This window comes from Cryptomeria japonica, chromosome 7, assembly GCF_030272615.1.
Source record: "Cryptomeria japonica chromosome 7, Sugi_1.0, whole genome shotgun sequence".
NCBI classification, from domain to species: Eukaryota; Viridiplantae; Streptophyta; class Pinopsida; order Cupressales; family Cupressaceae; genus Cryptomeria; species Cryptomeria japonica.
The window spans coordinates 293,038,753-293,066,437 of NC_081411.1; the positions used below are offsets into that span (position 1 = coordinate 293,038,753).

At 37.1% G+C, this 27,685-nt stretch overlaps 1 protein-coding gene across 1 annotated transcript in view; it reads right to left on the reverse strand.

The window, feature by feature from the left end:
- LOC131037075 (G-type lectin S-receptor-like serine/threonine-protein kinase LECRK4) overlaps positions 1 to 27,685 on the reverse strand; it is an 83,742-nt gene that overhangs the window by 30,294 nt on the left and 25,763 nt on the right. The window contains exon 4 of the mRNA XM_059208569.1: positions 23,571 to 23,759. Within this exon, the coding sequence (XP_059064552.1) occupies positions 23,571 to 23,759 (189 nt within the window). The remainder of the gene's footprint in view (positions 1 to 23,570; positions 23,760 to 27,685) is intronic.

Genomic DNA, 27,685 nt, shown 5'->3' on the forward strand with positions numbered 1-27,685 from the left:
TATGACACAAAATGACTCATTAGGACATCATATGACCCATAATCACCAAATATGGTATCTTAAGGGGTCATATGGTGTCCTAAGGGGTCGTAGGAAACCATATGACCCCTATGGACACCATAGGACCCCTTATGACACCATATATGGTGTCATAAAGGGTCCTATGGTGTCCATAGGGGTCATATGGTGTCCTAAGGGATCGTAGGACACAATATGACCCCTTAGGACACCATAGGACCCATAACAACCCAATATGGTGTCTTAAGGAGTCATATCCTATGGTGTCCATAGGGGTCATATGGTGTCCTAAGGGGTCATAAGGGGTTCGATGGTGTCCATAGGGGTCATATGGTGTCCTAATGGGTCGTAGGACACAATATGACCCCTTAAGACACCACAGGACCCACAACGACCCAATATGGTGTCTTAAGGAGTCATATGGATACCATAGTACCCCTTATGATAGCATATACGGTGTCATAAGGGGTCCTATGGTGTCCATAGGGGTCATATGGTGTCCTAAGGGGTCGTAGGACACAATATGACCCCTATGGACACCATCAAACCCCTTATGACACCATATATAGTGTCATAAGGGGTCCTATGGTGTCCATAGGGGTCATATGGTGTCCCAAGGGGTCGTAGGACACAATATGACCCCTTAGAACACTATAGGTCCCATAATGGCCCAATATGGTATCTTAAGGAGTCATATGGTGTCCTAAGAGGTCATAGGACACAATATGACCCCTATGGACACCATAGCACCCCTTATGACACCATATATGGTGTCATAAAGGGTCCTATGGTGTCCATAAGGGTCATATGGTGTCCTAAGGGATCGTAGGACACAATATGACCCCTTAGGACACCATAGGACCCATAACAACCCAATATGGTGTCTTAAGGAGTCATATGGATACCATAGAACCCTTTATGACACCATATATGGTGTCATAAGGGATCCTATGGTGTCCATAGGGGTCATATGGTGTCCTAAGGGGTCATAAGGGGTTCGATGGTGTCCATAGGGGTCATATAGTGTCCTAAGGGGTCGTAGGACACAATATGACCCCTTAGGACACCATAGGACCCATAACAACCCAAAATGGTTTCTTAAGGAGTCATATGGATACCATAGTACCCCTTATGACACCATATACGGTGTCATAAGGGGTCCTATGGTGTCCATAGGGGTCATATGGTGTCCTAAGGGGTCATAGGACACAATATGATGCCTATGGACACCATCGAATCCCTTATGACACCATATATGGTGTCATAAGGGGTCCTATGGTGTCCATAGGGGTCATATGGTGTCCTAAGGGGTCGTAGGACACAATATGACCCCTTAGAACACTATAGGACCCTTAATGACCCAATATGGTATCTTAAGGAGTCATATGGTGTCCTAAGGGGTCATAGGACACAATATGACCCCTATGGACACCATAGCACCCCTTATGACACATATATGGTGTCATAAAGGGTCCTATGGTGTCCATAGGGGTCATATGGTGTCCTAAGGGATCGTAGGACACAATATGACCCCTTAGGACACCATAGGACCCATAAAAACCCAATATGGTGTCTTAAGGAGTCATATGGATACCATAGAACCCCTTATGACACCATATATGGTGTCATAAGGGGTCCTATGGTGTCCATAGGGGTCATATGGTGTCCTAAGGGGTCATAAGGGGTTTGATGGTGTCCATAGGGGTCATATGGTGTCCTAAGGGGTCGTAGGACACAATATGACCCCTTAGGACACCATAGGACCCATAACGACCCAATATGGTGTCTTAAGAAGTCATATGGATACCATAGAACCCCTTATGACACCATATACGGTGTCATAAGCGGTCCTATGGTGTCCATAGGGGTCATATGGTGTCCTAAGGGGTCATAGGACACAATATGACCCCTATGGACACCATCGAACCCCTTATGACACCATATATGGTGTCATAAGGGGTCCTATGGTGTCCATAGGGGTCATATGGTGTCCTAAGGGGTCGTACGACACAATATGACCCCTTAGAACACTATAGGACCCATAATGACCCAATATGGTATCTTAAGGAGTCATATGGTGTCCTAAGGGGTCATAGGACACAATATGACCCCTATGGACACCATAGCACCCCTTAAGACACCATATGGTGTCATTAGGGGTCATATGGTGTCCTAAGGGGTCGTAGGACATAATATGACCCCTTAGGACATCATAGCACCCATAACAACCCAATATGGTGTAATAACAGGTTTGTGTGGTGTCCTAATGGGTCATAAGGGTTTATGGGACACCATATGACCCCTAAGGAAAACATACGACCCCTTATGACACCATATGGTGTCGTTAGGGGTCATATGGTGTCCATAAGGGTCATATGGGGTCCTAGGACACCATATGACCACTTAAGACACCAAATTGTGTCGTTATGGGTCATATGGTGTCCTAAGGGGTCGTACAACACAATATGACCCCTTAGGACACCATAGGACCCATAACAACCCAATATGGTGTCTTAAGGGGTCATATGGTGTTCGAAGGGGTCGTAGAACACCATATGACCCCTATGGACACCATAGGGGTCATATCATGTCCTAAGGGGCCTTAAGACATGATATGACCCCTATGGAGACCATAGGAACACTTATGACACCATATATTGTGTCATAAGGGGTCCTATGGTGTCCATAGGGGTCATATGGTGTTGTAAGAGGTTGTAGGACACAATATGATCCGTTAGGACACCATAGGACCCATAACGACCCAATATGGTGTCTTAAGGAGTCATATGGTGTTCTAAGGGGTCATAGGACACAATATGACCCCTATGGACACCATAGGACCCCTTATGACACCATATGGTGTCGTTAGGGGTCATATGGTGTCCTAAGGGGTTGTAGGACATAATATGACCCCTTACGACACCATAGTACCCATAACGACCCAATATGGTGTAATAATAGGTTGTGTGGTATCCTAATGGGTCATAAGGGTTTATGGGACACCATATGACCCCTAAGGAAAATATACGACCCCTTATGACACCATATGGTGTCATTAGGGGTCATATGGTGTTCATAAGGGTCATATGGGGTCCTAGGACACCATATGACCCCTTAAGACACCAAATTGTGTCGTTATGGGTCATATGGTGTCCTAAGGGGTCATAGAACATAGTATGACCCCTTAGGACACCATAGGACCCATAACAACCCAATATGGTGTCTTAAGGGGTCATATGGTGTCCTAAGGGGTCGTAGAACACCATATGACCCCTATGGACACCATAGGACCCCTTAAGGCACCAAATTATGGTGTTATGGGACATATTATGTCCTAAGGGGTCATGGGACAACATATGACCCCTTAGGACACCATATGACTGCTAACAACACCATACACAATATATCCTATAGCGACATAATTTGGTGTCTTCAGGGGTTATATGGTGTCCCATGACCCCTAACAACACCATATGGGGTCATAAGGGGTCATATGGTGTCCATAGGGGTCATATGGTGTCCTAGGATACCATATGACCCCTTAAAACACCGTATTAGGTCATTATGAGTCACATTGTGTCCTAAGGGGTCATAGGATACCATATGACCCCTATGGACACCATAAGACCCCTTATGAGACCATATGGTGTCTTTAGGGTTCATATTATGTCCTAAGGGGTCATATGTTATCCTATGACCCCTTAGGACACAATATGACCCATAACGACATAATTTGGTGTCTTAAGGGGTCATATGGCATCCCATAACCCCTTATGACCCCTAACAACACCTTATGGTGTCCTAAGGGGTCCTATGGTGTCTTAAGGGGTCGTAGGGCACAATATTACCCCTTAGGACACCATAGGACCCATAACGACCCAATATGGTGTCTTAAGGGGTCATATGGTGTTCTAAGGGGTCGTAGGACACCATATGACCCCTTTGGACACCATAAGACCCCTTATGACCCATAACGACATAATATGACCTCTCTCTCTCTCTCTCCCGATCTTTGTCTGTCTTTGTCTTTGTCTTTATCTCTGTCTCTGTCTGTCTCTCTCTCTCTCTCTCTCTCTCTCTCTCTCTCTCTCTCTCTCTCTCTCTCTCTCTCTCTCTCTCTCTTTGTCCCTCTATCCCTCTCCTTCTCTCCCTCTCTTTGTCTCTCTCTCTAAAATATGACTAATAAAATCAGATATCTAATTTTTGCCATTGCCATTAATGTGGCAACATTAAAAAAAAAGGCGGCAACAGGAAAATTTGTTGGGACCACAAATTTATACATTAAAATCAAATATCTAATTTTTGTAAATAAAAAATATCCCTGTGGGACATTTTGTGGATTCCAATGGACCACAGTCTACATATTCTATTTTCTATCAACAATCACGGGTTTTCAGATAGGTTGAGACAAATTTGTGCTTTTGGTAGATTCTTAAAGTGAAATCTTACATTGTCAATCATTTAGGAGCATATTTGTGGAGGTAAATGGGGAGTAGTAGTCATCGGAAGTCTAAACACAAAAGAAAACTTTCAAATGACCAAATTGAAGTGTATAGCAAAAGAGATAGAGAAGGTCATAGGAGGAGAAGACAAGGTATGTTAAATATTGCTAATGTTACTTCAAGTGAAGAGGAAATTGAATTTGAAAATGTATATTTTGAAAGGGAAAACTTTTAAAATGTTGAAAATGTTGAAAGTGATAATGAAAATGCTCAACATGTGGAAAATTTTGACATAGCAGGTGAAAATATGGAAAACTTTGACATTGAAGGTGGAATTGCTCAACCAAGTGAGCCATATGTAACACCTAATTACTTTAGAAATGAATACCCTCTCATGGATGAAAGACAAATTCCAAATCCAAGACCTTCAAGAACCCCAAAATGGTTACTTGAAATTGATGAGAAAATTATTGGGAATCTTGAAGGCAAGAGGTCAACAAGAACCATTCCGTTGTGGGCTACACAACTTTTCAACCAAAATTTTAGTAATAAGACATTGACCGAGAAATGCCAACTCTTTGTTCAATTGCTAAAGATGATAAAAATGAGACCATTGCTAAATAAATTGAAGATTTGTATGAACAAGAAGATGGAGATAAATTCTATTATTGCCAAAAATCTATTTGATACTCTCAATTCTATTCGAAAGAATACCAAAGAAAGAGATAAGAGAGCTGCTTGAAGAGTGATTACAACCTCCTTAGTAAGACATCAATTGAGGAAGGCTCGTCAAATGAGATAAAATTGTGTTGATTTTAACATAAACCGTAAAACTTTGGATAAAGCATTTGCATGAAGACAAAGACTTGATGATCCACTTCAAAAAGATAAATGGGCTTTTGGTGGGAGGCTTCCATGTGTTGATAGAAAGTTGACTGACAATGTGAAGGAGGAGATTCAACAATTTTAACACTCTAATTCTAGAGTGTCATCCAATAAAAAGGACATTTTGAAATTAAGAATCGACAACCGAGACCGCAAACTGCATCCCAAACATTTCTTGGAATCAAGCCAAACAATGTTGTATAAAATTTTTTATGAAGTACATCCAATTTTGCAAATATCACAACTGGCCTTTGAATCTTTGAAACCATTTTATTGTGTTCCTCTTAAGATTCACAATACTTGTTGTTGCAAGCACCATGTGGAGTTTTCAATTTACCATGAACTTTTATATCATATTCGTTCTACGATGCATACTAATGAGATGTTGCAGGAGTGTGGTGCAATGCTATTTTTGAGTTCATCAAGAGACTTTCAAGATCTATTTTTATGCCCTAGAGGTGATGGCTGCTATTTCTATAGAAATGATTGTTTGAATGAGAAGTGCTCAGAATGTGGTGGGTTGTCAAATTTTATTTCATGTTTTCATGAGGGCAGCGAACACAAGTTTAGAAAGAATTATGTTGAGAAAAAAAGATATGAGACAGTGAAATATACTTTGAAGAGTGGAGGTGAAGGTTCTAGATGTGAATTAGTCTCAAGAGAAGTGATTATTGCTGATTTTATTTTGGATTTTAAGGAAAATATTTTCTACAAGTATGCAAGGCACACCCATAGGTCTCAGTGGTTGGATCAATAGTTCAGGATGTGTAAGAACTCTTTCCCAATTGGCACTATTGTATTAGTGGTTGATTTTGCATAGAACTATACATTGCAACCACAAAATGAGGTATAGTCTTAGTACTACAATTCAATCCAGATTGCTATTTTTGTTTACATTACATATAGACATGCTCCCGATAGTACAGAAGAGTATAGGAAGATAATCAAGGAGTATAATTTTTATATGAGTGATGATAGATCACACTCCCCCGAGTATGTGCAACATTCTTTCGAGAATTTTTTTGAGTTCTTGCATGAGAAAGATATTGCAATTGATCGACATATCATATGGTCAGATAACAATACGGGTCAATTCAAGAATTCCCATATGTTTTATTGGTTGAGTAGAATTCATGTAGAGAGGCGTATACCTCATAATTGGTGTTTTTTTTGAGGTAGGGCATGGGAAGGGGGAGCATGATGGAGTAGGTGCATGTTTGAAGAGAGCTCTAGTTAAGGAGCAATTGAGGATTCCAAGTGCAAATTTCTTCTATGCATGTTCTATTGTTGATTGGTGTAGTTCAACATTGTCACATGGAGGTACTCTTGATTCAGTAGTGACCAGATTCTTTTAGTTGGTTGAGGAGGGCACAATGGGAGATAGATTGGATTGTCAAACAATTAAAGATTCTTCAAAGATGCATTCATTTCTCAGCTCAGATGCAATTACATGGACCATTTGGACATGAGCGTTGGGTTATTTTTGTCAGAGTTGTGTTCGGTGTGATTGGGATCAGTACGAGTCAAGTGAGTGGGTTGATACATGGGCTCCTCAATATCTAACTCCTTTTTCTCAAACAATATCCTTGTCAAATGATGACATGGAAAGTTCACTTGAGTATGACCATCTATCAGATCTTGTATAGCCAGGACATGTTTTTGTAGTTGTTGCAATGCAAGGGAATGAAGAGAGATCAAAATATTGGTTCGCATGATGTGTACAAGGAAAACAAAAGCTAACACAACCAGTGACAAATGATGATGGGTTCACATATCCTACAGGTTCAATTGTTGTTATGGGAACTTGGTTGCGAACATACATGATTAGAAAGAATGGCATACCTGCATTTGAAGACTATGAGAGACACAAAACCATTATAATATATTCACACCTTAGTATAGGTACAAATGTCAAGTTGTTGAAGCATCAAGCAAAACTAAAGACCAAAGAGATATGGACAATGACTACTGCTGATCATGAAGCAATACTGGATACTCTTAAGCAAAGAGATGACCCTTCAAGCATACTTGAGTAGTAGGTCTTTATTGGTGCCTTATTTCTTTTATCATGCATTTCATTTCAAATAATGATCATTAAACCTTAATGTTCAAGTTTGTTATGTGTATATTAAGGATGTGTTCAAAATGCAGGTCTATTGATGAACATTTTTTTTTGGCAACATGTTTTTTGCATGCACATAGTCGGTACACTCGATATAATCAGAAGGGACGTATTTTTGCAACACGACTTATTATCATGCATTTGATAAGCTTTACAAAAATTTTTTATTAGAGAACACTATTTGATAATTTTTGATGATGTAATTATCGCAAAACCTTTATGCTCATGCAGGTCTTTTTTGATGATACACAACAGTATCACATTATGATTTTTGCATCAACATAATGGGTTTTGTTGATATAATTCGAAGGGACATATTTTTATGGCATATAATCCCAAATTTTTATTTATTATCATGCATTTTAGTTGAATTGATTATCATAAATCCTTTATGTTCATCCATGCATTTTATATGTAGACTAACAATTCTTAAAAATGCAGGTTCATGCTAGATCATTCATCGTTGACAAGACCCTCTCTTGGTGATGGTACATATTCCTTTGTGCATTAATGCAATTAAATTTTATGCATAAACATTAAGTCAAGTGAATGTATTTATATTTAGAAATGACCATATCTACCATCGTCTTCAACCATGTAGGGAAATGCAGTGAGAAGGGCTTTAATCAACATGTGTATTTCTTCAAAGTTATGCTTGTATAATTTACAGAGAAACTGGTAAGTTTCGTAATTATACAATCTTGTACGTTTTAAAAATGTTTCAAATGATCTATTTATAATTTGACAAACTAATTTGTATTAAGTGTTATAATTTTTTTCTTGTAGCACATTCATTCTGCATAAAAAGGTTACTTATTTTGGTCTTCATTTATATGCAGGCATTGTTGTACGTAAGCTTTTCTCTTAGGACATGAGGATGTCTAATGCAGATGAAGTGGGATGTTGTATTTGTATATGGATGTGAATTGATGTAACTTTTTTATGATGATATACAATGTCCATGAGAAAATTGGTTTAGTTATATTGATGATATACAATGTATCTATACATGAGTACATTGGTGTAGTTGTATTAATAATGAAAAAAAATCATGTTTGCATATCCCTTCATGGATGTCACATGCAAGTGTAATGGTAATTATGTGTATACAATACATGGAAATATTGATGATCATTATGTGCCTACAGTGTAGTGCTTGTTTATTTATTTTTTATTGAACAAGTTAGGGCCATGGATTCCGAGATAGGATTTTGTAGGGACCCCTCTCGTGGCCCCATAGGTTCAAATGGATCGTTCACAGGTACCACAGATTCCGAGTTAGGGCTGGTCAAAGTTTGATAATTTTTAGCACTTAGGGCGCTCAAAGGACAAAGTCGGTAGGGTATGACCCCATGTGTTCGAGCGAGTGGGGAAAAAAAATAGGAGTATGCATAGGGTAATAATGCCTAACTAGATATGTCAGAGCTGATGGTTCGTCATCGCCATGAGAAGAACGAGAAATTGGCCAGGCGACAACATTCGATTGAATGAGACTTATGATTTTTTTGCCAACCGAAAAATTGCTTCCCCAATAAAACCATAGGGAAACCCAAAAAATAGAGATAGGATTTTGTAGGGACCCCTCTCATGGCCCCTTAGGTTCAAATGGATCATTCGTAGGTGCCATAGATTCCGAGTTAGGGCCCATCAAAGTTTTACAATTTTAGCACTTAGGACATTCAAGGGACGACACTGGTAGGGTATGACCCCGTGCATTCGACTGAGTAGGGGGGAAAAATAGGAGAATGAATAGGGTAATAATGCTTAACTGGACATGTCAAAGCCGACGGTTTGTCATCGCGATGAGAAAAATGAGAAATTGGTCACGAGACAACATTCGAATGAATGAGATTGACAATTTTTTTGCCAACCGAAAAAATTGCTGCCCTAATTATCTTGTTATTATGGATACATTGCACTAGTTTTTTCATTGATGTCAACACTTATCCCTAGTTATGTTCACTAGCATGTTCAATGACTTATGCATAGTCACCGGTATCTGGTTCACTGACAGGTTATATTGTTCACCGACACTAAGGATGATCTGTTATCATCTAGAGATTACTTGGTTATGTCGAAGACATTGTTTGGACACTTGGTTTTGGTGATTTGGTTATTGGTCTAATAAATTTTGTGTAATGCCCACCAAAATACCCTAGAGAAATATAGCTAAAAACATACTAATTTAATTTTTTTTTTGGCAATACAACACATAACATCTTATAAGCAATGCAGCGAGCACACAACAACATTTAACTATTATGAAAATAGAGTAAATCACTCAAGCTATTCAAACAATTATGCAAGCGGAATACATTAAATCATTACTACTAACTCCCTAGGGTATCTCAACACCATTACTTAATCTACCTACATAAGCAATAAACATTTACTTTCTTCTAGATCAACCACCTAATCTTAATCATCATACACCCATAGATACATCATAGCAATACCTTACACTCATGACATGCAATCTACTTAATCTTTCACTTAACATGAGATTCTATCTTTCAATGCACATATATTTCCCTTTTCACTTAGATTCATTTTATACACCAAGTCCAAATGTTCCTATTACCTTTAACCGACCTTCGACTATGGACATCACCATTCATATATCAAGATTAACCCTTACATTCCATTACCATAATTTCCATTTACAATTAACTTCTACATAGTCACTTATAATTCTATGCTCCTAGCTTACTTATTACTTCATCATGATTCTAGAAGCTCATAGCGCAATACTCACCAAAGTATCCTTAAACATTTAACCCATAGCTCGTTTAATACTCATAAAATATCTTACACCATATCAATTAATCAATAAACATTTTATTACAAATCAGGTAATTACATGAATTCATCTTAACACAAACTAAGATACAATATCCTAATTCTATAACATCTAATAGAATCCACCAAATGGAGACATAATCTTAAAACCATATCACATGATACATTCTAATCCTTTCCTAAAAGACAAGAACTCATTTAATCGTCTTCCCATACACTTACTAGTAATTTCCATTAATAAGATTAGCAATTCATTCACCAAGAACATCCATACAATATTTCATAAGGAACATTCAACTACATCCCAAGTATTATGATATTTTTAATCCTACCATTAGATCACTAACTACAAAGTATGATACTATAATTTCAAATTCTTTAATCACAACTCATAAACATGTCCTAGGATATCTTCCAAAATTACTCAAACTCATACATCCTATCAATACATAACATTTCTTCTACTTAAATCATTAGTTAAACACATCATTTCAAATCTAATACAATTATCATAACATTTACCTAATTTACTTTTAACATGGCTCATCAAGAACACAAAATACCTCATTTCATTTAAAACAACAATACTTATCCACATCTTATGCATCCATTTCATTTAATATAAATATGTTACAATACAACTCAAGTTTCATCATTACAATCACATACCATAACCAAAAGCTATCACTATAACTAGAACAACATAATCATTTCTCATAAGCATGATTTCTATTACAACCATTACATAAGAATTTCATTACATAAATCACACCATCATTTACATTCTTGCTGCAATTATTATCCATGAACAATATGAAGAAGCATCCTCATCCACGCAAGAAGAATCCAAAGACAGGAACATCCCAATGGTTTAAAAGCACCAACCACCCAACCAGGTGGAACCAAAGGAACCACCCCCCGTCCTAGGAGATGACACAAGGTCCCAACACACACTCTACATCTAGGCTGACACTCAAAACCAAAGAGACTAACTAGCACAAGAATGCTCAAGAAATAACCAATCACAAGATAACAAGAATGAACTCCAAGAGGCGTAAACTCATCAAACATAAGTGCTCCAATAAGCATAGTCATAAATCACAAAGGGGGAATACATGTAGGAGTGACATGTCATCACATGCCATCCTTATAACATAATAACATAATAACACAAGGCACTAGCCTAATGGACATGTGGAGCCATCTCAACCTATGAGAGATCAAGGGAGATTAGCTTACCATTTTCATGGCCTTCTCATGCTTATCCTAAAACATCCTCCCTAAGACATAAGCCATGTGACACCAAAACTATTCATTATCTTGTTTAAATTAGTTATAATTTCTCATCCCAATTAATTCATTATCAATGTTATCACTTGTTTACAAATCATGGAAAAACTCTGATGTGCCCTGGCAGTCTAGACTTCATGCATCTTTACAAGGAACCTCATGCAAGCCTATCTCTCGTGACCTCGGTCATCACAAGGAAGCCCACTCCCCCTAACATGGCCCAACAACACATCACAAGAGGCTCTACCAACATAAATACATAAAAATAATACTCAATGCAGCCAATAACTTCCACACATACTCTCACAACATATGCAAGGCTACAACAGCATCAATATAGAAAAATGAGCCTCTTGGCTAGCAATAAACAAAGGCATAACAAGTCATCAAATGCTGCCATCAAATAAAAGATAATATGACAGCAAGGCCTACTCACTTGCTAGTCCAAAACAACATAGATATTCACCTCAATCATCCATGGCCTATTCACATGGAAGAGAGTCTAAAATACCCACAATGGTATAAAGAGATAAATATACATAAACCATCAAAATACATCAAGACTGATAAAAGCCAAATCTCGAAAGTATTAACAGACCTAAAAAATAGCCTCTGGTACAATAATCCATTCAGGAAAATACATCAGAAATGACAAAAAAATCACAAAATACAACACACTGGTAGGTTAGTGTTTTTGCCCAATAGGACAACACTTCTGTAAAAAAGACAGTGCTTCTGCAAAAAATAAAGATAGAGTTTTTGCCGAAAAGGGCAGCGCTTCTGCCAAAAACAAAGACAGAGTTTCTGCTGAAAAAGACCGAGCTTCTATCGAAAACAAAGATAGAGTTTCTGCTAAAAAAGACAACGCTTCTACCGAAAACAAAGATAGCGTTTTTGTCGAAAAAGACAGACAGAGTTTCTGCCAAAAAAAGACAAATAGAGTTTCTGCCAAAAAAAGACAGTGCTTTTGCCAAAAAAAGACAGTGTTTCTGCCAGACTTATAGAAATCTCAAAAACTTTCGGGTAAAATAATAAAATCCCGACTTTACAAAAAGCCACAAAAAACATATGAATAAAGAGGCCCAAAAACAAGGAATACTTGGATATAAACACAATAAAATATCTCAAACTATAGACCAAGATTTAATCAAATATCTTCACAAGGGTTTTCACAGAACCAGGAAGGGCATACACAAGAAATACCAAATACCCATTTCCAGCAACTATGCAAAACCCAAATAATATAAAGTTCTCCCCAAATATTTCCTTTCAACAATAATAAAACTATAACATATAATATTATTTCAACCCAATACCCCAAACAATGCAGACACAATGCATACACGGAGAAGCCATTGAAACCAAAATACAAAGTGAAGAACTCCAACTTGCAACTTTGAAGTAATGGGTTGAAGCTGAAGAAGAGCTCTCACAAGCCAAACCTAATCCAATCCAAGCTCCAGCAACAAACCAAGAAAGAAGAAATCCAAAGCCAAGAAGAAAACTTGCTGGAGAAAACTTTCCCAGAGAAGAGCCAACCCCGAAAACTTCATGGGAAAGAAAATAAAAAGACAAACAATAACTAAAAACCCTAATCTCAATCTCAGCCAATCAAAATATTCCATTCTATAATATATTTTACCAACCCCACCATTTAATATAATTTTACCTCCCTTTCCAAATTCAACCAATAAAAGAAGAGGGTACGTAAGGCAAATATAAATCATGCTTTTACAATTAGGTGGGAATGTTTTATTATTTTATTTTAAAGTGAATTTATACAACCCACCTAATATTAAAGTCAAACTAATAAAACATGAGCCACAATTAAATAAATCAAATGGGAAAATTAAATTAAATAAACCAAAGGCTCATAAATGAATTAAAGAACCAATTGAACATTAAATACCAAATAAATATTAAACCATAGGGATTAAATAAATAAATAAACAATTAAATACCAATAAAAGGTCAAATCACAAATAAATATAAAACCACAAAATAAGCTAAACAATAAATATTAAATAAATATTAAATCATCATTAAAATAAATAAACATTTAAATATCAAATAATTAAATACCCAAAAGGCAAGAATCCAATAAATTAAATCAAACATTAGATAACCAAATAATCAAATTGCTATAAATCAAAATAAATAGAATAAACATTATTGACTATTTAATCTTGCATCAATAATCAATCAGCCTCAACATAATAGGATTAACCAGCCAATACTAACATACTCACAACACAGAAGAAACCCAACTTACTAACTGACATGGCGACTTGCGCCAAGACACTAACAACTCACAATGAACAACTTAGACCTAGAGTATGTGAGGGGAACTTGTGCCAACTCTGAACCACATACCATTGGGATTTAAAGACACACTCAAACCCGTGGAGCCAGGTGGAGTCGATGTCTGGTACTTGCAAATCCTCCATCCACAAAGCAACGATATGACATATGCATATATATTATAATAGGCAAGGGTTAGAGAATTGCAACGACACATCTCGCTCGCAATGAGTGATGTGGAATTGTCTCTATCCCGAAAACAGTCATACAACAATCAAACACACCATAAGATCAACTCTTCATAGATAATCATTAATATGGTTAGTACATAAAAAATATCATCAAGTGCATGATTAATATAATTCATGATTATAGTAAGGTATGTAAAATCCATCAACACTTATGCTCATCAAATCACATGGTCAATATAATTTTTCGATAGTCAATCTCATAATAAGCATATAGTGTCTAATAAATCACATGATCAATAATGATAGTATCAACATCATATAAATCATATGAAATAGCATATGCCCAATAATGTCTATCACGCATGAATTAAAAGTCAACTCTAGTCAAAAAAGTCAAGTCTAGGGTGGACCTTACATTTTGCATATTTGTTGTTATCGACAAATAGGTCTAGGTTATGGACTGGCAAGCGTTATCTATTCCAGATCAGCATGACACGTTATGAACATGTTTTATTGATTGGTTATTATTGTAAATGCATTGAGCCGATATCATGGATCACATATTGATTCATTTGTAATTAATTCAATTATAATATTCTTAGTGAGCCGACCTACACATTTGGTCTTAGGTTTTGGTATATATGTATGATCTCATTTGTGAGATTAAGTAAGGTATATGCGAATATAAGAAGATCTATACACGCAGACATCATTTGAAGATTCAAGGGAGATATGAGGAAGACAATCAGAGCTTAACCAGTACTAAATCCAACATATGAAGATGCTATTTTGAGTACAATATCTTTGGATTTAACCATCCAATTGTAGTCAGCGTGACTCCCATTTTGTGATTAAGCAGTGAGCTCTGAGCAATTGGCCTTTTTGCATGTGTAGACCCCATTTATACACACATACTATTTGCAGTAGCATCATCTGATTGTGGGTAAGGTTTCCCACCGTGGTTTTTCCCCTTACAGGGTTTCCACGTACAAATATTTGTGTTATGTGTTGTGGATGTTATTTGTCTTTATGTTTCATGCATTAAATTTTATCAGTACTATTATTAACTATTAAACTATCTATCAACATTAAGTTTGGTTTACCAGTATTATGCACTAAGTTTGGTTAAGTTATAGTTGGGTTGAAATTAATAGACAATTGATTCACCCCCCCACCCCTCTCTCACTTACCTCTAGGTCCTAACAATTGGTATCAGAGCTAAGTCCTCTTTTTGCAGAAGTTTAACAGCTTGAGGAGATTCCATGGCAACTAACTATTTCAGGAAGGACATTCCAAAGCTTGATGGAACTAACTATGGTATATGGAAGATAAGAATGGAGACACATCTTAATTGCATTGGAAAAGACATATGGGATGTTACAAAAAATGGCTATGTTGGTCCTACATAGATTCAACCTAATCCACCAACCTTGGCTAAAGATCAGGAGAATGATTGCAAAGCAAGAGAAGTACTTTTGAGCACATTGTTAGATCAATAAATCATGGGATTATCAAACCAATCTACTGCTAAAGCTATTTGGGATAAATTGGAGACATTGACTGAAGGTGATACCACTATCAAAATTGCAAAATTGGAATGCTTCCTGGTCAAGTATGAAAATTTGAAAATGGAAGAAGATGAAAGGATTTCTTCTTTTATGGAAAGAGTTAATGAAATTGTTTTGGGTATACAATGTTGTGGAGGATCCTTAAGTGAAGATGAAATTGTTTCTAAAGTTTTAAGAGCATTGCCACAGGCATATAAAATGAAAGTAACTGCTATTAATGAATTGAGAATAATGCCTAATGCATCAATATCTAGAGATACTTTGGTTGAAAAACTTTTATCTTTTGAACTTGAAGAATTTAGTCCTATTACTACAATTAAGATGGATTTGGCTTTCAAAGCTTCATCATCCACAACATCATCATCTAAAAAATATGATTGGAAAGCACTCTATTCTAGAGAACTTGAAGAAATTAGAAGAGAGAATGAAGAACTTGAAGAGCTTGAAGCACTATTTGTAAAGAAAATGCCTAAAGGTCTAGTTGGAAGTAAGTATGAAGGTAAAGCACTATTTAAATGTTTTAACTGCAATAAAATTGGTCATATGGCATCTAGGTGTCTTGATAGACATGAAAGATTGAAAGAAGAAGCTAAAAGAACATATAAGCCTAACCCTTAATATCAAAGATACAGATTTAAGAAGAATAGAGACAAATCATGTTACTATGCTAATGAAGGAGTTACTGATGATTCTGATAAGGAACTGGCAGACAATGGAAGGGATTTTGTTGAAATTAAAGAAGATCGACTGACACCTACTGTTCAACTGGTAGAGCAAGCCTTGGTAGCTAAAATTGAAGAAAAAGATGAATGGATCATTGATTATGGATGTTCACATCATATGACTGGTGATAAAAGTAAATTCTTAACCTTTTAGGAATACAATGAAGGGCTAGTAAGATTTGGGGATGATAAAGCTTGTTTGATCAAAGAAAAAGACACTATATCTTTTGATGGTAAGCACAATACTAATAATGTTTATTATGTTGAAGGTTTGAAGCATAATCTTTTGAGTGTTGGCCAATTAGTTGAAAAAGGATTTCAATTACAATTCAAGAATTGTAAATGCAAAATCATGAATAGAACTGGTTTGTAAATAGCAACTGGTAATCAGACTAGAGGTAATATATTTCATTTGAATAAAAATGAGAAGACATAATTGATTGCACATATTGATGAAAGTTGGTTATGGCATAAAAGACTTTTTTATGTAAATTTTGATTGCATTGTGAAAATCAGTACAACTAAGACAGTAAGGGATTTACCTAAGATTGTTAAACCTCACAATCCAATATGTAAGGAATGTCAATTTGGAAATCAAGTTAGAGAAACTTTTAAGAGTATTCCAGAAAAATCCAATAATGTTCTTGCCTTAATTCATACTGATTTATGTGGTCCAGTAAGAACTAGAAGTTTACAAGAAGATAGATATTTTATGCTAATCATTGATGATTATTCTAGAATGTGCTGGGTTACTTTTCTTAGGGAGAAATCAAAAGCTTTTGGGAAATTCAAACTATTCAAGGTCATGGTAGAGAATGAAACCGATAAGAAAATCAAATGTTTGAGATCAGATCAAGGAGGTGGATTCACATCTAAGTAATTTAATACATTCTGTGGAGTGAATGGAATTAGAAGACAATTATCAGCACCTCAGACACTCCAGCAAAATGGAGTTGTGGAAAGGAAGAACAAAACTATTTTGGATGCAGCTAGAAGCATGATATCATAAGCAAACCTACCTCATGTGTATTGGAGAGAAGCAGTCAATACAACTATTTATACATTCAACAGAGTTCACATCAAAGGTGAGACCAACAAGACCCCTCATGAAATATGGTTTAGTAATACTCCTACTCTTAAATATTTTAGAATATTTGGAAGAAGATGTTATAGAGGAGAGATGATTATATTGTCAAATTTGATCATAGAAGTCATGAAGAAATATTTCTTGGTTATTCGTCTAAGAGCAAGGCATATAGATGTTTTAATAAGAGATTGCAAAAAATCATTGAGAGTGAAAATGTGAAGATTGATGAACAATTTAGAAGGTCTATAGACTCTAAACCGACAGTTGAGATAATCATAAATGAACCTACAATGAGTACATCGGTACAGAATGTTGATCTAGTCACACGAACGTCATCTAAGAATTCCATAGTGACTGAAGAACAATAGCAAGTAAATACACCCAAGTATGTAAAATTGAATCACTCTGAAAGTCTGATAATTGGGAATAAGTATCAAGGTGTTATGACTAGAGGAATACTGGAAAATGAAGAGGTATGTCTAATTTCTCAAATTGAGCCAGCAACTATTAATGGGGCATGTGAAGATAAACATTAGATTAAGGCTATGGAAGATGAATTAGAACAAATTGAAAAGAATAACACATGGACATTGGTTCCCCAGCCTAAAAACAAAAATGTAATTGGAACTAAATGGGTATTCAGAAATAAACTTAATGAAGATGGTAAGGTTATAAAAAACAAAGCAAGACTAGTGTGTAAGGGATATTCACAGAAAGAAGGAATTGATTACAATGAAACCTTTGCACCAGTAGCTAGAATTGAGGCAGTCAAATTATTCTTATCTTTTACAGCACACAAGAACTATAAAGTATATCAAATGGATGTTAAATGTGCATTTATGAATGGTGATCTTGAAGAGGAAGTTTACATTGAACAACCTGATGAATTTTTTTTGACAGATGACAAAGATATGGTTTGCAGGTTAAGGAAAGCTTTATATGGATTGAAGCTAGCTCCTAGAGCTTGGTATGCTAGATTGAACAAATATATTTTGAAGCTTGGTTACACTAAAGGTAATGCTGACATCAACTTATATTATAAAGCGACTATTGATGACATCATGGTTATTGAATTTTTTGTTGATGATATCATTTTTAGAGGAGAAGAAGGATTGTGTAAAGACTATTCTAATAAGATGCAAGAAGAATTTGAAATGTTTATGATTGGAGAGATACAATTATTTTTAGGATTGCAGATTTCACAAACTGATAAAGGTGTATTCATAAATTAGTCAAAGTACTTGAAGGAATTACTTAAGAAATTTGGAATGGAAAAATCTAAACCACTAGGTACACCTATGACTACAACTAATAAACTATCATTTAAGGTTGAATCAACACCTGTTAATCCGATAAGATATAAATCTATGATTGGAGGTTTAGTGTATTTGACACAAACAAGACCTGATATTACGAATGCAGTATGTATTGTTTCAATATTTCAAAGTAATCCTAAGGAAAATCATGAATCAGCAATAAAAAAGATTTTTTGGTACCTACAAGGCACAACAAATCTTGGTTTATGGTATCCTAAAGATGAAAACTTTGATTTATGTGCATACACAGATGCAAATTGGGTAGGAGATGTAGATGACACAAAAAGAACCACCGGTGGAGCATTTTTTCTTGGCAGCAAACTAATTTTATGGTTGAGCAAGAAACAAAGTTGTATATCACTATCAACAACAGAATCAGAATATGTTGCAAAAGCAACTAATTGTACAAAGGTATTATGGATTAAGAAAATGTTGAAGGATATAAAGGTAAAATGCAAAGAACCTATAATCATTTACTATGATAATATGGTAGCAATTGATATATCAAAGAATCTGGTATTTCACTCTAAAACTAAACATGTTTCTACCAAAGTCAATTTTCTAAAAGAGAATGTTGAAGAAAAGGAAGTGAAATTGGTTTATGTGAATAGTAAAGAGAATATTGTAGATATCTTTACTAAGCCTTTGCCTAAGGAAACTTTTGAATATCTAAGAGAGAAGCTTGGAGTTATACCCTCATCGATAGAAAATTAGACAGTTGGAGCATGGCATCAGACCGACAAAATTAACAGAGATCTTTTTCCGGCTTTAATGAAGGAGAGCTACTTCTCAGGGGGAGTAGACTAAATAAATTTGGTTATAACAATTGGTATTTGTAATAAATTCTATGAACTGATTGTATTTGGTTTTGTATTTCTTTGGCATTTGATGTCAAAGGGGGAGAGATATCTATGGAAAAACACATTATCTTTTGGGGAGAGATTATTGGGGGAGAGATTGTTACTCTCTATATCTGTATTTTGATTTCTGGTTGATGATCTCTTTAGGAGATTGTTGGTATTTAGTTTTTGGTTAACCTATATTATGCACTAAGTTTAGTTAAGTTATATTTTGGTTGAAATTAATAGATAACTAATTCACCCCCCACTCTTAGTTGCCTCTTTTGGCAAATGCACACTCCAATGATATATTGTAGGTGATTGAAGGTTTTGTCATTGATGGCAACCTTACAATCTTATGACACTGACAAGGTAATTTACTAGGACTAGCAAGGTCAGACTCTACACCGACACATAGACCACTAGCACTGGAAGTGAAAGGAAGCATACCGGTACAGAAGCTGACATGAATTTTGTTTATAATCTATTTTGTTAATTATTGTAAAATTATTGTAAGCCGACTTGGCAAGTTGTAAAATGACTCATATATATAAGAGTTCATTGTAGAACATTGTGGTAATTAAAAAAGAAGATGGAAGGAGATTATTAGGCAAAATAAGGCAGACCTATTATGTGAATTATAGGTTAAGGGTTTATGTATAAAGCAGAACTATAAACCGGTACTGGATCTGGCATAGTAGATGCTATTTTGAAGCAGTACAAGACATTGGATTTATATAATCTATTTTGTAAGTCTGTGAGACTTCCCATTTTGTAATTGAGTAGTGAGCTCTAGGCACTTGGCCTTCTTGCATGTGCAGGCCCCTATTGTAGCAGTAATATTCTCTTCTTGGCCATTAAGTGAATATTAGTGGTCACAAATCCCACCGAGGTTTTTCCCACACCGGGTTTCCTCGTTAAACTACTGTGTTATGGTGTGTTTTTCATGTGGTTGCTATTATCTCTATTTATTGCATTATTTCTTGTTTACCGATACACAATATTAATATGCTTTACATGTTTTAAGTTAAGAAAATCATTTTACCAGTTAGATAATGATTCACCCCCCCTCTCAATATCTGTTAGAATCCTAACAATTGGTATCGGAGCCTGGTCCTCTATTTTCAGAAGCCTAACAACTTGAGGAAGATCTTGACACTGGTAGAGATGGAAAACTTGATGAAGCAATTAGAAGCAGCTCTCTCAGACTTTGATGCAGAAAAATTAAAAAATATTAAACTTGAAGATGACCTAAAAGCTACACAGGATATTATTCAAGCACTTCGAGAAAATCTTACCATTGCAAGAAATAAGAGAAGAGAACTTTGTGAAAAGATGCAAAATGAGAATGATGAAAAGGAAACTCTTAGTGATCTGATAAATAAGCTGAAACAAGAAAACATGACAACAAAGAATGAGATGCAGGATATGACTATGAGATTTTGTAAAAAAATTGAAGATAGAAAGAAGAATGAAGAAGATTTGACTAGAAGACAAGACTTAGCTACGAAAATGATTTGTTGAAGACATATCTAATGCATACACAAAATGACTCCAATGAACTTATAAGACAGAAAGAAATCCTAGCAAGAGAACTCGATACTGCAAATCAGCACAAAGAAAAATTCAAGAAAAGCTCAGAAGAACTTGGTGACTTGTTGAAGAATCGGAAACCTAGTGGTGATACTTGTGGACTTGGCTTTAAAGCTGGTGAAAGCTTTGGTACTGCAAACACACAGGATCATGGTAAACCAGTAAGACAACCTACTGCTTATAAATTTAATGGCAAATGCTTTAACTGTAACAAGTATGGTCATAGAGCAATTCAATGTAGATCTAGAAATTATCAAAATACCAATACACCCATCGGTCAATGTTCAAAATGTAACAAAGTTGGTCATAATTCTGAAAATTGTAGAATGAATGTAAGATGTTATGTTTATGGAAGATTTGGACATCTATCTGATCAATGTAGAACACAAACCAACATAATGTGACTTGTTATGTGTGTAACAAGATTGGAGATATTGCTAAATTTTATAGAAGCAAGTCCTCACCGGTAAATAACAAAGGTCCTAGTTTGAAAGGTAAAGAAAAAGTTGAAGAAGTTAAGCAAGAATTCTCAAAATAATGGATCAGGAAATCAAAACTAAATGTTGATAGGAATACTCCTCCACCAACAAAACAGAGTAACACTCCATCGGCAGGGACTCTTCATCTAACTGAAGAAAATTCTTTGAGGGTTTGGCAATCAAAACATTAAACATGCTATTATTCCCTCGGTTGATGGTAAGAAGTTGAAATTACTTCTATACCGACAGATAAGTTAAGTGACTACTTAACTGACAAGCATTAAATGTGGTGGTTGGCAAAATTAACATTATAAATCAGTGTTTTGGCTCCAATTTCATTTCACCGAGCATTCAAACATTTGAAGAGCGCAAAAAATTCTTGAGCAAAGACATTTCGAGCAAAGAAGTGAAGCAATTCAGCAAGCAATCATTCCTAAGGCAGATAAAGGTATTTATAATCATGGCTTTTTCATCTATTCCCGAATTCATAGAAAACCCTAATGTAGTCGAAGTGATTAAGCACCCTAGACCCGTATTTCAGTTAGTTCCTAAAATTGCTAAGAAGGATGATAATGTTGGTGCATTTTCTCAAATTCCCAAAGGAGTAGTTTTTGCAGAAGACCCTAGAATGTACATTCATTGTCACATAGAAGGATTAGGTGATGAGGAAATCAAGAGCATGTATAAAATTGTAATTTGTGATGATTCCGGTAATGTTAAACCTGAGCACAAGATAGTTGAAACCCTAGGTTTCACTGAAATTCTTAGTATTCCAGATTTTCCTAAGGATGTTATAAGGATAGTTTTAAGCAGGGTACATGGTGCATTCTTCTGGTTGGATTCAATTCACAAAATCACTAAAGAGGTAGTAAAGGTTGTGATAGGGTTACCTTCCACCGGTAATAGACCTCATAAAACAAATAAGGTCCCAAATGACCTAGTGATTAACCTAATAGGTGCAACATCTGATAAGAGATCTTTAAGAGTAAATGATGTAACTGACATCAATGTCAGATTCATTAGCATGATCTTAGGTTACAAAACCACACATGCAAATAGGTTAAACTCAGTCTCTAGCCTATGCATAAAGAGTGCCTATGATATGATTAAAGATAATGTAAAAATAGATGTGTGTGAATGGTTGAAAGATGAACTAATTGACAACTTGGGAAAGATAAAGAAAGACAAAGAGGGGACATTTAGATTTGGAAACCTACTTGTTTGTTTAATGTTGCACATAACAAAGTGCCTAGTATTGGTAATAAAAATATTGGTTTTGTTAGAGTAAAGTAATTAATTAACTTTACTCTCCTCTTAAGATTTCTCTTTATGCATACATTAGTCATTTAATAATTAATATTTAATTATTAAATGCTCTCACCTTAGGGTTAGGTTTTCCTTTCGGTGTTGATCTCCTTTATAAGGATTGATCTCTTGTATTATTGTCATATTCTTGATTCATTTTTTCTCTGATAATAAATCTTTTCACTTTGTCAGAGCCAAAACCCTTGTATTCGTTCTCTCTCTTTCTCTGTGACAGGTTTCTTGCATGCAGGTTTCTTTGGGTTCTGTAGATTTGTATTTCTCAAATCTTACATGGTATCAGAGCCATATCTGCTACAGCTTGTTCAGATTTTTTGAAAGATTTTGAGATCTAGGTTTTGGTTGCATCAGATCTGTGTTTGTCTTCTATTTTTTATTTTGGAATAGGGGGGTTTTTTTTTTTTGGGTGCACTTTGAGCCAAAACGGACCTCACTGTTGAGCTCATAGCGCCCAAAAACCCCTATTTTCATATAAAATTCATCCGATTTGGACACAGTTGCTCCAGAAGGCAAAAAAATTTTGCCCCAAGGCTGTACGGCCCCAGGGCACGTAGTTAAAGGCACATTCAAAAAAAAAAAAGCGCAGTTTTAAAACCACGCACGCCGCCAGTTCAAACAGCACGCCGCCGGTGCACAGCTCGACGGCCACCGCCGCGCCGCCGGCGAAACTTGCTGCCCCCGAGCCGCCCGTGCGCCTCCCACTCTCCGTCGGAACCAGCGGTGCCGCCCCCGCGCCACCAGCCCCTTGTGCCAGCTCCTGGTCACCCAGAGGACTAGGGACCTCCTTTTTTTAAGCCATTGAGGGCTATAAGGGCCCATCTAGGCCTTTTTGGAGCTGTTTTACACAATCGGGCATAAATCGGGCGTCCAATCTCCATTTTTCGAAAATGAATAGGCGTTGGAAAGCTGACTCTAAGCCCATTCTAATGGTGTAGGAATTTTTTCATATTTTTCTAGTTTTATTGCATTTTTATGCAGTCAAAGTCTGATGAGCCTTTTTGCACTCCGAGGGGCATAACTTGCTCATTTTTGCTCCGTTTTTTTAAAGCGAATAGGCATCGAAAAGGTGGTTTTGTGCTCTTTCCAGATCTATAGTCTATTTCATCAGTAAATTCTTTAGGTGCTCAAAATTTTGTCTCAAACCGTTACTGCTTTCTATCATTTTCAGGCTTTCAGTTTGTACTGGGGATTAGTTTTTTGCATTGTGAGGGGGTTTTTTTTTTCTTGCTTTCTGTTATTTACATCAGAATACCAAAATATACAAACACCAAAACAAACAACCAAACCCCTTCTGCATCTTCTGTCTAGTTCTGAAAGACCACTTAATAATAATTCAAAAAATTCAGAGTAGTTGAGGCACAGTTCACAGGATGGCAGATAGACCTATTGAATCTCTCACACCGCATAATTACCACACTTGGAAGGGTCGCATGATGACTCTTCTCCAGTCTCAAGGGTTATGGTCCTATTTGGATGAGATTCAACCTCAGTTGACACGTCCCTTTGAGGTTATGCAGCACAGGAACAATATGGATCAGGCTATGGGATTGATGGCTTTACACATTTCTGACAGTCTCTAGTTTCATCTTGAGGGTTGTCTCACTCCTCGAGCCATTTGGACCAAGTTTGAAGGACTTTTTGGTACTGTTAACAAGTTCAGAGCTTTGCAGCTTGAGGCAGAGTTAACTTCCTTGGTACCTAATTCGTTTCCCTCTATTGAGGACTTTCTGATGAAGTTCAAACAACAAAGATCTATCTTGCAGGGTTGTGGTAAGACTAAGACTGATACACAGTGCATTTTCCTGATCCTCTCCAAGCTTTGGGGTCCATTTCAGATCTTCTCTTCGACCTTCTATTCCACCATGGATGCCTTGGGTGCTCGACATGTCATGCCTTCTTTTGAGGTCTTTTGTGATCGTCTGACTCATGAGCAAGCTAAGCTGAAGCAGTTGGATTCACTTTCCGATTCACAGAACCAAGCATTGGTAGCCCAGTCATCCAAAGGAAAACGGAAGTAGAAACCGAAGCCTAAGAAAGATTCAGAGGCTAGTGAGAATCCCTCCAAGCCACCACCTAAGTTTGATTCAAAACCACAGTCCAATTCTAAACAGGGCAAATCTTCAAAGTCTGGTGAGTCTTCCTCCAAGACTAAGAAGAAATCTAGTGATCCTTGCAGTTTTTGTGGCAAGGAAGAACATCCCATTTCCAGGTGTTAGAAATGTTTAGAGGCTTTGGAGGAAGCCATGCAGCAGCATAATATCAGTGCACCTCAGCCTCCTTCACAACCCTCAGGGAAAGGTCATGCTCTTTCTGCATGAGCATTGTCCTCAGCATCCACTTGGATTCTAGATTCTGGTGCCTCTCACCATATGACACACACAGAGGATTTGGTCACCGCTCTTGCCCCTACAAGCACTAGACTTATTGCAGTTGGTGACACAACACAACTTTCCATTCAGGGTTCCAGTTTTGTTTCATTGGATGGTGGTTGTCTAGAGGATGTACTTTTGGTTCCTGACATTTCGACAAACCTTCTATCCATTTATCAGATTTGCCACTCTGGCTCTAGTAAGATAGTTGAGTTCTCACCTCATGATGTGGTTATTCGAGATCTTCACGATCCTGACTTGGTTGTGGGTACTAGGAGTGTGGATTCTGCATCTCACTTATATAGTTTTGATGGCTTTGAGAGTTCAGACACTGTTGGTTCCTCTCTCATAGCTCATGCAGATTCAGTGAGTAGGCTTTGGCATGAGTGTTTTGGCCATGTCAATTACAGATATCTACAGTAGATGAGTACACAGGAACTTGTGATTGGGCTTCCACAGATTTCTTGTACAGATGGTGTATGTTGTGGTTGTGTTCTTGGCAAACATCATCGAGATCCTTTTCCTAAGGGTCGAGCCTCTCATGCTAGGGCAGCCCTAGAGTTGGTACACAGTGATCTTATGTCATTTCCAACTCCTTCCTTTTCAGGGGCCCATTATGCACTCACTTTTATTGATGACTTCTCCAGACGTACATGGGTGTACTTTCTTAAGTACAAGTCTGATGTCTTTGACTCATTCAGAATTTTTAAGACATTTGTGGAGAAGCAATCTGGACTTTCTATCAGGAGGATACGCACAAATAATGGGGGGGAGTATGTAAATCAGGCTTTCAGAAATTTTTGCACTGAGCATGGTTTACAGCATCAGTTTACAGTTCCTTACACCCCTCAGCAGAATGGTGTTGCTGAGAGAAAGAACAGAACCTTACGGGAGATGGAAAATTGTATGATACAGTCTCGAGATATGAGTTCTTCATTTTGGGCTGAGGCAGTCAATTGTGCCAATTATATTCAGAATCGGATGTCTCATAAGGCATTGCGACATATGACTCCTGAGGAGGCTTGGACCCATGTCAAGTCTAATGTTTCTACATTCTGAGTTTTTGGTAGTGAGGCTTGGGCATTTATTCCTGATGCTCAACAGAAAGCCATGGAGAGGAAGAGCCGACCACTCATATTTGTTGGCTACTGTGAGGATGTTAAGACATACAGGTTGTTTGATCCTGATTCCAAAGAGGTCCTATTTCAGTGGGATGTCCAGTTTGATGAGCTCTATCCTCAGATGGATTCTCCATCACCAGCTTCTCCCTCATTGCCTACTCCTTCCTCTTCATCTCTTGAGGATTACTTATCTCTTGAGGATGATGTAGATGATGATCCACCATCTCCACCACCACCAGTTGCTCCATCTTTGCCGAGGTGGGCCCGTGATACTATTGAGGCAGCTGGTTCTTTGGCAGGTGATCCTTCTGATACTCGTCGCACTCGTGCTCAGACATCTGGTTCTAGTCTTTTGAGTCATGCCATTTTAGATGATCCTCAAAAATTTTCAGAGGCGACAGGACACCTTGAGTGGGATAGGGCCATGGATGAGGAGTATTCTTCTTTGATGAAGAATCATACTTGGAATCTTTGTCCTCTTCCTAAGGGAAGAAAGTTTGTTCGATGCAAGTGGGTGTATCATACCAAGTATGCTGCAGATGGTTTTATTGATAAGTATAAGGCCCATCTTGTTGCGAAGGGGTTTTCTCAGGTAGAGGGTATTGACTACTCTGAGACCTTTGCTCCTATCGCCAAGATGAATTCTATATGCCTGGTACTTTCACTTGCAGCTTCACAGGGATGGACAGTGTTTCAGATGGATGTGAAGAGTGCCTTCTTGCATGGAGACCTACATGAGGAGATCTATATGGAGCAGCCTCAGGGATTTGTGCAGGACACTTCTTTGGTTTGCAGACTTTGTCATTCATTGTATGGTCTCAAACAAGCCCCTAGGGATTGGTATGAGAAGATGGACTCTTTTCTACTTTCCTCTCACTTCACATGCTGTCATTCCGATCACACATTGTATATTCAGCGTCAGGAGGGTGATCTTTTGATTCTTGTGCTATATGTAGATGATCTCATCCTTACAGGTAGCTCATCCTCCATGATTCAGAATGTTCAGAGAGCTTTGATGGAGCAGTTTGAGATGACATATCTTGGTCTCTTGCACTTCTTTCTGGGTCTACAGGTTATTCAGTCTTCGGATGGGATTTCCATATTTCAGGAAAAGTATGCTCTTGATATGCTTCAGGGATTTGGCATGCTTGATTTCAAGTCTACCCCCACTCCATTTCAGTCAGGTGTTGTTTTGTCTTCCACTTGCTCTACTCCTTCAG